Here is a 12,298-nt window from a genome sequence, read left to right as displayed (position 1 = left end):
GCGTGCGCTTTATCGGATCACGTGCTCCAAGCAATTTGACCAATGGCAGCACTCCACAGCCGCTCACGGTGCTGCGGTGCATGGTGGGACTTGTAGTGTTTTCATGGTAGCGCCGGCCTGCTGTCAGGTGGAAAACTTGACTCGCGAAGGTGAGTTGCAGACAAGGGTGGGGATCTTTGCCAGCCTGCGGTTTCCCTTCGGAGTCTCGGGCAGTCTGGAGAGTTACCGTCAGCTAATCTGACCTTGATCACATTACAACAGTACGTCATCATTAGCTGTAAAGCGCTTTTGGACGTCCTGAGGTCATGAAAAAGCATAAATGCACTTCTTTCTTGAAGCTGTTACTACAGCAAACAGAAAGAGCGATTTTGGAAGTAAAGTCAGTCCTAATCCCGTATCTAGCCCCTGGAGCCTGTTCCGCCATTCAGTGACATTACATAAGAATTAGGAGCAGGAGTAGGCCATGTGGCCCCCGAGCCTGCTCCGCCATTCAATAAGATAATGGCTAATCCACCATTAACCTTCTAAATTCTAGGGAATACAACCCTAATTTGTGTAATCTCGCGTAACATAATCCTTGGTATCATTCTGGTAAACTTACACTGCACTCTCTCCAAGGTCAATATATCCTTCCTAAGGTGTGATGCCCAGAACTGTTCACAGTACTCCATGTGTGATCTAAACAGGGTATAGCTGCAGCATAACTTCTACCCCCTTGTATTCTAGTACTCTAGATATAAAGGTCAGTATTCCATTAGCCTTTTTGATTATTTTCTGTACCTGTTCATGACATTTTAATGATTTATGACCCCCAAGTCTCTTTGGACCTCCACTCTGTTTAGCTTTTCACCATTTAGAAAGTACCCTGTTCTATCCTTTTTAGGTACAAAGTGGATGACCTCACATTTGCCTACATTGAAATCCATTTACCACTCTTTTGCCTATTCACTTAATCTATCAATATCCCTTTGGTAATTTTATGCTTTCACCTACACTGCCTACAATGCCGCCTATCTTTGTGTCATCGGCAAATTTGGATATATGACTATGCCATCATCTTAAGTCGTTAATAAATACTGTGAATAGTTGAGGCCCCAACATAGATCCCTGCGGGGTGCCAATTTACCAATTTGAGTACCTATCCATTATCCCTACTGCCTGTCTGCTGCCGCTCAGCCAATTTCCTAACCAGGTCAATAATTTGTCTATCTTGTTACGAATGCCTCGTGCATTCAGATAAAGCCCATTTAATTTGAACTTTTTACCATTATTCCCTGCTTTCACCTCATTCGCTGATGCACGATTACTGTTAAACTCTCCCCCTTCCTGTTACACTCTGCTTGTCTTTATGTAAATCGCTACACTGCTCTATTGCCTTGACTTTTCTCTTTAGATTTCTAAATTTCCCCTCACCTGACCCCTAACCCCCCACCCCTACCCCCATCCACCCTTTTTATTTTAAAGCACTATCTATAGCCCTAGTTATTCAATTCACTAGGACACTGATTCCAGCCCGGTTTAAGTAGAGCCCGTCCCAATAGAACAGCTCCCTCTTTCCCTAGTACTGGTGCCAGTGCCCCATGAATTGAAAATGACTGATCTCTGACCTAACTTCATATACCTGCCTTTGCCCCATATCCCTTAATACCCTTGGTTAACAAAATCTATCAATCTCAGATTTAAAATGAACAATTGATCTAGCATCAACTGTCATTTGTGGAAGAAAGTTCCAAACTTCTACCACCCTTTGCGTGTAGAAGTGTTTCCTAACTTCATTCCTGAAAGGCCCGGCTCTAATTTTTAGACAATGCCCCTCGTCCTAGATCCCCAACCAGCGGAAGTAGTTTCTCTCTACCCTATCAGTTCCTTTAATTTCCTAGCATGCAGGGCTCTATAATCACACTGGTGCTGTATTTACCAAAAATTACTTTTTCATTATGTATGCATATTGTATAAACTAATCTTCACCCTCCCAGATCTTAAATGCATCTAAACTATTCGCTTCAACCACGCTTTGTGGTAGCGAGTTCCACATTCTCATCACTCTTTGGGTAAAGAAGTTCCTTCTGAATTCCCTATTTGATTTCTTGGTGACTATCTTATATTGATGGCCTCTAGTTATGCTCTTCCCCACAAGTGGAAACATTCTCTCTGTATCTACTCTATCAAAACCTTTCACCATTTTAAAGACCTCTATTAGGTCACCCCTCAGCCTTCTCTTTTCAAGAGAAAAGAGACCCAGCCTGTTCATTCTCTGCTGATAGGTATACCCTTGCATTTCTGGTATCATCTTTGTAAATCTTTTTTGCACCCTCTCCAGTGCCTCTATATCCTTTTTAAAATATGGCGACCTGAATTGTACGCAGTCTAACCAAGGTGCGATACAAGTTTAGCATAACTTCTGTACTTTTCAATTCAATCCCTCTAGAAATAAACCCTAGTGCTTGGTTTGCTTTTTTATGGCCTTGTTAACCTGTGTCGCTACTTTCAGTGATTTGTGTATTTGAAATCCGAGATCCCTTTGCTCTTCTACCCCACTTAGATTTGTATTTTCCAAGTAATATGTGACCTCATTTTTTTTCTTACCAAAATGTAATACCTCACATTTTATTTTATTTGCCAATTATATGCCCATTCTTCAGGTTTATTAAAAATGTCTTCTTGTAATTTGTTGCAGTCCTCCTACCCCCCCTTCCAACTGCAAATTTAGAAATTGTGTTTTTGATTCCAAAGTTTAAATCGTTAATATAAATTGTGAACAACAGTGGTCCCAGCACTGATTCTTGTGAAACACCACTACCCACCTTCTGTCACTCTGACGAGCTACCCTTTACCGCTACTCTCTGCTTTCTGTCTTGAAGCCAGCTAGCTATCCATTCAGCTACTTGTCCCCTGACTCCGCATTATGTTTATTCCTAGATGCGGTTGCTGTCTGTATTTACAGTTGCTGAGAAATGCCTGTTTATGAAGCAAAGCTGCAAGAACTACAGTTCAGTCGCTGCTTCCAATTTGGCGTTTGTTCCTCCTAGCCCTCCTTTGGACTCTATTGAGTTGGAGGAACTTCAGGAGTTTGTGTTTCGGTCCAAGAAGCTGTTTGTGCTGACCGGAGCAGGGGTGTCGACAGAGTCTGGTATTCCCGATTATCGCTCTGAGGGTGTGGGGCTCTACACTCGGACAGCTAGGCGTCCCATTCAGCATTCTGAGTTCGTCCGCAGTGCCACGGGCAGGCAGAGGTACTGGGCACGGAATTATGTTGGCTGGCTGCAGTTTTGTTCTTGCCAGCCAAACATGGCGCACAATGTTTTGAGTAAATGGGAGAACCTGGGGAAGCTGCACTGGCTGGTGACTCAGAATGTGGATGCTTTGCACACAAAGGCAGGAAGCCAGCGCCTGACGGAGCTTCACGGCTGTACTCACAGGGTGATCTGTCTTGGCTGTGGAGACATAACGCCTAGGACTCACCTTCAAGAAAAATTTGCAGCTCTGAATCCTGGCTGGACTGAAGAAGCACACGGAATAGCTCCAGATGGAGACTTCTTCCTGACTAATGAACAAGTTAAGAATTTTAACGTTCCCTCATGTGAGAGTTGTGGTGGTATCCTGAAACCCGATGTCACCTTTTTTGGAGATACGGTGCACAAAGAGAAAGTGAATTTTGTCTATGAGCGTGTGGCTGAGTCGGATGCAGTTCTGGTGGCAGGCTCTTCTCTGCAGGTGAGTGGCTGCGATCACTAAAGACTTTATGGTGGGGATGTCCAACCTGTGGCCCCTTAGCCCTGACAGTCCAGCCTGGAAACCAAGGTAGCTCAGTCGTATTTGTGTTTATATTTCTTGATTTGTCCTGTTTGAATTTCATGGGCCTGGAGGTTTGTAAAGAGCTGCCTCAATGGTGAATAAATCCTAAATCAGAATACCATAATCTGTTAGTATGAACAACTTGAGAGTTTAGCAGAATGAGAGGTGATCTCATTGAAACATACAAAATTCTTAAGGGGCTTGACAGGGTAAATGCTGGGAGGATGTTTCCCCTGGCTGGGGAGTCTAGAACTAGAGGTCAGACTCAGAATAAGGGATCGGCATTTAGGACTGAGATGAGGAGAATTTTCTTCACTCAGAGGTTTGTGAATCTTTGGAATTCTCTACCCCAGAGGGCTGTGGAGGCTCAGTCATTGCGTATATTCAAGGTTGAGATCGATAGATTTTTGGATACTAAGGGACGCAAGGGATGGTGTGGGAAAGTGGAGTTGGGGTAGAAGATCAGACATGATCTTATTGAATGGCGGAGCAGGCTCAAAGGGCCTACTCCTGCTCCTATATGTTCTTATTGAGATATATGCAGATTGATGGGAACATGTACTTAAACTTTTGGGGTTGAGTTTCCGCTAATTATATCAGTGCAATCCGGGTGGATCGGCCGAACCAGCGCAAAAGATCGGAAATTTTAAATCTAAGCGAGTTACACCCAAAGTCACTTACGTTTGTGTTTTCCAAGGTCTTTTACGCTGGTTCAAGATTCAATTCATACAGATTACAGTAGTTACTAAGGATATAAATTTAGATTTCCCACTTTTATATTTTCTTATTCTAGTCGTTCTGTAATCCACAGGCTCTAGTGAGCTGCTGGCTGTTCGCTTTATAACGTAGACAGTGTGGTTTTAGTTGCAGGACTATTGAATGAAACTAAAACTAAACTAATTGGATAGCTCTTTAATAGTGGTCGAATGGCTTCCTTCTGTGCTATATCAGTCTGTAATAATGGGTCTAGGAGATATGCTTGTTCTAGAAGTTGTAAATTAATTTTGGCATTTTATTTCCCATATAAGCTGGGACATCACAAGTCATGTTTTTGTGAACGTTTCAGAAATTGCAAACTCATTCTCTGAGGTAACTGGGTCAAAAATAAAAAGTATATTCATGACCCAAGGACATCCCAAAGCTTTTTTAAAGACATGAAGTACTTTTAAAGTATAGTCACTGTTGTAATGTAGGAAACGCGGCAGCCAATGTGCACACAGCAAGGTCCCACAAACAGCAATGTGATAATGACCAGCTAGTTTTTCTTTAGGTGTTGGTTGAGGGATAAGTATTGGCCAGGACACCACAGAGATCTCCCCTGCTCGTTTTCGAAATAGTGGCATGGGATCCTTTTAAAAAAAAGAGACTTGCATTTATATAGCGCCTTTCATGACCTCAGATAGTCACAAAGCACTTTACAACCAGTTGAAATGTAGACACTGTTGTATGCCTACCCGAGAGGGCAGACAGGTCCTCGGCTTAACATCTCATCCAAAAGACGGCACCTCCGACAGTGCAGCACTCCCTCAGTACTGCATTGGAGTATTAGCCTAGATTTTGTGCTCAAGTCCCTGGAGTGGGACTTGAACCCACAACCTCAGGGGTCTACTTATATCATGTGTAGGAATAGTCTTCAACTCCTGCCTTTGGGTTGAGTTCAAATCTACTCTTATGCATCATACATGCCTGGGTGGCTTATAAATGAACATTGCTGATTCTTTTTGTTCTCCATAAATAGGTGTATTCTGGATATAGGTTCATCATTGCAGCATATGAGAAGAAGTTACCAACTGCACTACTCAACATTGGGGTAACCAGAGCAGATTCACTGGCCACTCTGAAAATTAATGCTCAATGTGGAGAGGTGCTGTCGTGTATTCTTCCCCTTTGAGATTGTAATGCTGCAGACTGGAAAACTCTCCGATACTGGTAATATTAAAAAATTGTGGTTTTATTGTGAAGAACAGATTATCTGTGTATCAGTAGGAAAGCAAAGTATAGGAGTCTTTGCTCTTCTTTCAGGGACTTAGTGGCACACAGTTCTCTAACAATAGTCATTTATATTGTTATAAGTATAATGATTAACGTGGTAGGTACTCCCCTCACCACTATTGGTATGTTTCTCCACGAGTTACTGTTTCGTTGGGCATTGATTTAACATGTGAATAGTGGACATTCGGAACAGACTCCCAGATAAGGTACCCTGTAGTTGGGATGAATTGACACTTTTTAAAAGTTGGATTACTATCTGTTAAAAGGGGGTTGATTAAAGATTATAGAGACATTAACATCACTGCTTGAAAAGGAGATAGGGATGTTCCTTAAAATAGGGAAACAAAAGGTATGGGGGGAAGGGTGAATGGAGGATTCCATGGTTTAATAATAAGAACATAAGAAATAGGAGCAGGATTAGGCCACTTGGCCCCTCGCACCTGCTCCGCCATTCAGTAAGATCATGGTGGATCTAGGGCTCAAAGCCACTTCCCCGCCCACTCCCCATAACCCTTCACTCCCTTATCTTGCAAAAATTTGTCTTTCTCCACTTTAAATGTATTTAATGACCCAGCCTCCACAGCTCTCTGCGGCAGAGAATTCCACAGATTTACGACCCTCAGAGAAGAAATTCCTCCTCATCTCAGTTCTAAAAGGGCGACCCCTTATTCTGAAACTATGCCCCCGAGTTCTAGATTTCTCCACAAGGGGAAACATCCTCTCAGCATCTACCTTGTCGAGCCCCCTCAGTATCTTATATGTTTCGATAAGATCACCTCTCATTCTTCTAAATTCCAATGCCTAGGCCCAACCTGCATAATCATACATAAGACTCTGGACAGAGTGAATTTAATAAGCCAAATAGTCTTTTCTCTCTCTCTAGACTTTATGTACTTAACAGCAAAGTCACCTGGAAGCTCACCTGGTTTAATATTCACCTGTTTTTAACTCAGCATGCAAATGGGTTCTTGTAATCAAGGATGAAATATAAGTATTTCTTTCTGTCTGTTGGTCTAATAACCATGGCAGTTTAAAGCAGAACAGTATGAGGTGCTGAATTATCCCATATACATGAAAGATCTACCTCTAGTGGAATACAAGTAGTTTTATCAAGTTAAAATGCAGCAGAATGAAGTCAGTGCACACAATGGCCACTAGGTGGAATGTGCTTCCTTACCTGAGCAACAGCCTTACAGAGACAGGCCACGTTAAACACCCCATCCTGAACGTCACAAATGGCCTGCAGCTCTCAGACTAGCCATTAGCAGTGCCATGGAAGTATTTAAAAAAAAAAACCTTTTATGTGCAAGGAACACGTGGAAGGGCGGTAGTTGAAGGTGGACAGAAAACATATCAGTTGTGGTGTTAGTAGCCCATGGGATTTTTATCCCCAAATTCTCACTCGCTGGTATATTTTCCATACACCCAAGATGTATCTGGTGTTTATAAAGATCCAGAATGCTTTCCTGAGAAATGGAGTGCAATCACTACCAAGTTGTTGGGAAATTCCCATTAAATATATGGGAGGAGAATATATGTGGCCCATAAATTTTAATTTGATAAAACTATTCATATTCCACTAGAGGTAGATCTTTCACGTATATGGGATAATTCTATTCTTTCAACAGATCACATACGATTCACATTGCCGTGCATGATCTCCAACTTACTTAACTACATGAGTTCAATAATCATAAGCACTTTTTCAAAGATAAAACTCTTTTACATTTCTTACTGGTCCCTAAAGGAAATCCAGCACCAATGGCTTGTTCAACCATCACCAGTTACATTTCACAAATACCAGTTCTACAATCTCCCCCAACATGAGACAGGACTGTTAATGTTCCGAGAAGTGTTTGATCAACTGTGGTTATAATCTTCAATGCTGCTCATAGTCAGATATTAATCAATTTACTTCTTAAAGGAGTTAACACATTAGCAACTTTTCCTGGGACTCTACTCCCTTTAAGTAATGGTATCCAGGGAAAGAAAATCTTCCCATCTGCAGTCTCACTTGAGACTTGTTAATTTTGTACTCAAGTCCATGAGCTGTGATCATAGTCAAGGCCACCAATTTATGGTGACTGAAAAAGGCAAACTCTTCTGGGGTTTTTAGTGGTGTTTTGGGGATCAGATTGCAGGTATGTAGCACATTCAAATGGCTTTAATTTGATGTAATTTTTCCCATTAGTATAACGTATATTCAGTATATTCACTTTCATATTGACTGGACAAATCAAATTGGGCAGGGCAGCCTTGAGGAAGAGTTCATAGAGTGCATTAGGGATGGGTTCCTTGAGCAGTATGTAACTGAACCAACCAGGGGGCAGGCAATCTTAGATCTGGTCCTGTGTAATGAGACAGGATTAATAAAAAATGTCCTAGTAAAGGATCCCCTTGGAATGAGTGACCATAACATGGTTGAATTCCAAATTCAGTTGGAGGGTGAGAGAGTTGGATCTCAAACCAGCGTACTAATAAGCTTAAATAAAGGAGACTATGAAGGTATGAGAGCAGAGTTGACTAAAGTGGACTGGAAAAATAGATTAAAGTGTAAGACGGTACATGAGCAGTGATGTACATTCAAGAAGATATTTCACAACTTTCAAGAAAATTTTTTTCCAGTGAGGAAAAAGGGGCGTAAAAGAAGACAGCCATCCGTTGCTAAGTAAAGTAATAAAGGATATTATCCGACTGAAAACAAGGGCATATAAAGTAGCCAAATCTAGTGGGAGGATAGAAGATTGGGAAGCATTTAAAAGCCAGCAAAGAATAACTAAAAGATTAATTAAGAAAGGGAAGATAGATTATGAAAGTAAACTAGCAAAAAATATAAAAATAGATAGCAAGAGTTTCTACAGTTATACAGGTAGACTACCCTTTATCCGGACTTCCGAAAACCGAAACCCTCTAAAAACCGAAGGTTTTTTCGTTCAGCGTAAGTCGTGCGTACGAACGAAAAAACCTTCGGTTTTTAGAGGGTTCCGGTTTCGGAAGTTCGGATAAAGGGTAAGTCGTGCGCACGACCCCCCGCCGACCACCCCCCCCCCCCCGCCGACCACCCCCCCCCCCCCCGCGGACCCCGCCGGCCCCGACAACCGCCGACCCCCCCGCGGACCCCGCCGGCCCCGACAACCGCCGACCCCCCCGCGGACCCCGCCGGCCCCGACCCCCCCGCGGACCCCGACAACCGCCGACCCCCCCCCCCCGCGGACCCCGCCGGCCCCGACAACCGCCGACCCCCCCGCGGACCCCGCCGGCCCCGCCAACCGCCGACCCCCCCGCGGACCCCGCCGGCCCCGACAACCGCCGACCCCCCCGCGGACCCCGCCGGCCCCGACAACCGCCGACCCCCCCGCGGACCCCGCCGGCCCCGACAACCGCCGACCCCCCCGCGGACCCCGCCGGCCCCGACCCCCGCCGACCCCGACTGACGTACGCTGAGCGTCAGCGTAAGTCGTGCGCACGACCCCCCGCCGACCCCCCCCCGCGGACCCCTGCCGACCCACCTTCCGAAATCCGAAATTCTCCTTTATCCGAAACTCGGCTGGTCCCGAGGTTTTCGGATAAAGGATAGTCTACCTGTATAAAAAGAAAAAGGGTGGCTAAAGTGAATGTTGGTCCCTTAGAGGACGAGACCAGGAAATTAGTGGTGGGGAACATGGAGATGGCAAAAACGCTGAACAAATATTTTGTATTAGTCTTTACAGTAGAGGACACTAAAAATATCCTAACACTGGACAAACAGGGGGCTATGGGGGGGAGGAGCTAAACACGATTAAAATCACTAAGGAGGTGGTACTCGGTAAGATAATGGGACTAAAGGCGGATAAATCCCCTGGACCTGATGGCTTACATCCTAGGGTCTTGAGAGAAGTAGCGATAGGGATTGTGGATACATTGGTGGTAATTTTCCAAAACTCCCTGGATTCAGGAAAGGTCCCAGCAGATTGGAAAACTGCTAATGTAACGCCCTTATTTAAAAAGGGAGGCAGACAAAAGGCTGGAAACTATAGACCAGTTAGCCTAACATCTGTGGTTGGTAAAATGTTGGAGTCCATTATTAAGGAAGCAGTAACAGGACATTTGGATAAGCATAATTTAATCGGACAGAGTCAGCATGGTTTTATGAAGGGGAAGTCATGTTTGACAAATTTGCTCGAATTCTTGAGGACGTAACAAACAGGGTGGATAAAGGGGAACCAGTGGATGTGGTGTACAGTATTTGGACTTCCAAAAGGCATTTGACAAGGTGCCACACAAAAGATTACTGCACAAGATAAAAAATCACGGGATTGGGGGCAATATACTGGCATGGGTGGAAGATTGGCTATCTAACAGAAAACAGAGGGTTGGGATAAATGGTTCATTCTCGGGTTGGCAATCAGTAACTAGTGGTGTTCCGCAGGGGTCAGTGCTGGGACCCCAACTCTTTACAATCTATATTAACGATTTGGAGGAAGGGACCGAGTGCAACGTATTCAAGTTTGCCGACGATACAAAGATGGGAGGGAAAGCAGTGAGTGAGGAGGACATAAAAAACCTGCAAAAGGACATAGACAGGCTGAGTGAGTAGGCAAAAATTTGGCAGATGGAATATAATGTTGGAAAGTGTGAGGTTATGCACTTTGGCAGAAAAAATCAAAGAGCAAGTTATTATCTAAATGGAAACTGCAAAGTGCTACAGTACAAAGGGATCTGGGGGTCCTGGTGCATGAAACACAGGTTAGTATGCAGGTACAGCAGGTGATCAGGAAGGCCAATGGAATCTTGGCTTTTATTGCAAGGGGGATGGAGTATAAAAACAGGGAAGTCTTGCTGCAGTTATACAGGGTACTGGTGAGGCCACACCTGGAATACTGCGTACAGTTTTGGTTTCCATATTTAAGAAAAGATATACTTGCTCTCGAAGCAATTCAGAGAAGGTTCACTCGGTTGATTCCGGAGATGAGGGGGTTGACTTATGAGGAAAGGTTGAGTAGGTTGGGCCTCTACTCATTGGAATTCAGAAGAAAGAGAGGCGATCTTATCGAAACATATAAGATTGTGAGGGGGCTTGATCGGGTGGATGCGGTGAGGATGTTTCCACTGATGGGTGAGACTAGAACTAGGGGGCATAATCTTAGAATAAGGGGCTGCCCTTTCAAAACTGAGATGAGGAGAAACTTCTTCACTCAGAGGGTAGTAAATCTATGGAATTTGCTACCTCAGAGAGCTGTGGAAGCTGCGACATTAAATAAATTTAAAACGGAGATAGACAGTTTCCTAGCTGATAAGGGAATAAGGGGTTACAGGGAGAGGGCAGGGAGTCTAAGTTCGGATCGCCATGATCCTATTGAATGGCGGAGCGGGGCCGTATGGCCTACTCCTGCTCCTACTTCTTATGTTCTTATGTTCAATATTTATACATATTTATTAAGTGGGAACCATCCAAAGTAACTTTTTTATAATTACTTAATAAGGACAATGTTAATATCAGAATCTTTTATATACTCCCAACTGTCAAACATGTAATCATAGAATCATACAGCACAGAAGGAGGCCATTTGGTCCATTGTGCCGTGCCTGTGATCGAAATATTTTATTAATATTCATGTGTAAATATTTTATGGGAATAAGAACATAGGAGGAGTAGGCCATTTGGCCCTCGAGCCTGCTCTGCCATTCAATAAGATGATGGCTGATCTTCTACCTCATCTCCATTTTCCTGCACTATCCCCATATCCCTGATTCCCTTAATATTCAAAAATCTATCGACCTCTGTCTTGAATATACTCAACGACTGAGCCGCCACAGCCCTCTGGGGTAGAGAATTCCAAAGATTCACCACCCTCTGAGTGAAGAAATTTCTCCTCATCTCAGTGGCCGACCCCTTATTCTGAGACTGTGACCCCTGGATCTGGACTCCTCAACCAAGGGAAACATCCTCCCTGCATCTACCCTGTCAAGCTCTGTAAGAATTTTGTATGTTTCAATGAGATCGCCTCTCATTCTTCTAAACACTAGAGAATATAGCCCTAGTCTACTCAATCTATACTCATACGACAATCCCCCCCATCCCAGGAACCAGTCTGGTGAACCTTCGTTGCACTCCCTCTATGGCAAGTATATCCTTCCTTAGTTAAGGAGACCAAAACTGTACACAATACTCCAGGTGTGGTCTCACCAGGACCCTATATAATTGCAGTAAGATGTCTTTACTCTTATACGCAAATCCTCTTGTAATAAAGTCCAACTTACCATTTGCTTTCCTAATTGCTTGCTGTACCTGCATGTTAACTTTCAGTGATTTGTGTACAAGGACACCCAGGTCCCTCTGAACACCAACATTTCCCAATCTCTCACCATTTAAAAAATACTCTGCTTTTCTATTTTTCCTACCAAAATGGACATTTCTCCACATAATATTCCATTTGCCATGTTCTTGCCCATTCACTTAGCCTGTCTATATCCCATTGAAGCTTCCTTGCATCCTCCTCACAACTTACATTCCCACCCAGCTTTGTATCAT

At 43.7% G+C, this 12,298-nt stretch overlaps 1 protein-coding gene across 1 annotated transcript; it reads left to right on the top strand.

The window, feature by feature from the left end:
- Nucleotides 1-53: 53 nt before the first annotated feature.
- On the top strand, nucleotides 54-8,765 carry sirt4 (sirtuin 4). The gene is made up of 3 exons (XM_085961926.1): nucleotides 54-149; nucleotides 2,920-3,714; nucleotides 5,534-8,765. Exons 2-3 carry the CDS (start codon nucleotides 2,920-2,922, stop codon nucleotides 5,684-5,686), a joined length of 948 nt encoding a protein of 315 aa, XP_085818052.1. The 5' UTR covers nucleotides 54-149; the 3' UTR covers nucleotides 5,687-8,765.
- The last annotated feature ends 3,533 nt before the right edge of the window (nucleotides 8,766-12,298 follow it).

This window comes from Somniosus microcephalus, chromosome 19 (assembly GCF_052327205.1).
Source record: "Somniosus microcephalus isolate GS21.2 chromosome 19, FLI_Smic_1.0, whole genome shotgun sequence".
In the NCBI taxonomy this organism is placed as follows: Eukaryota; Metazoa; Chordata; class Chondrichthyes; order Squaliformes; family Somniosidae; genus Somniosus; species Somniosus microcephalus.
The sequence above is the reverse complement of the archived record's forward strand: the minus strand, read 5'-3'. Positions and strand labels throughout refer to the sequence as shown.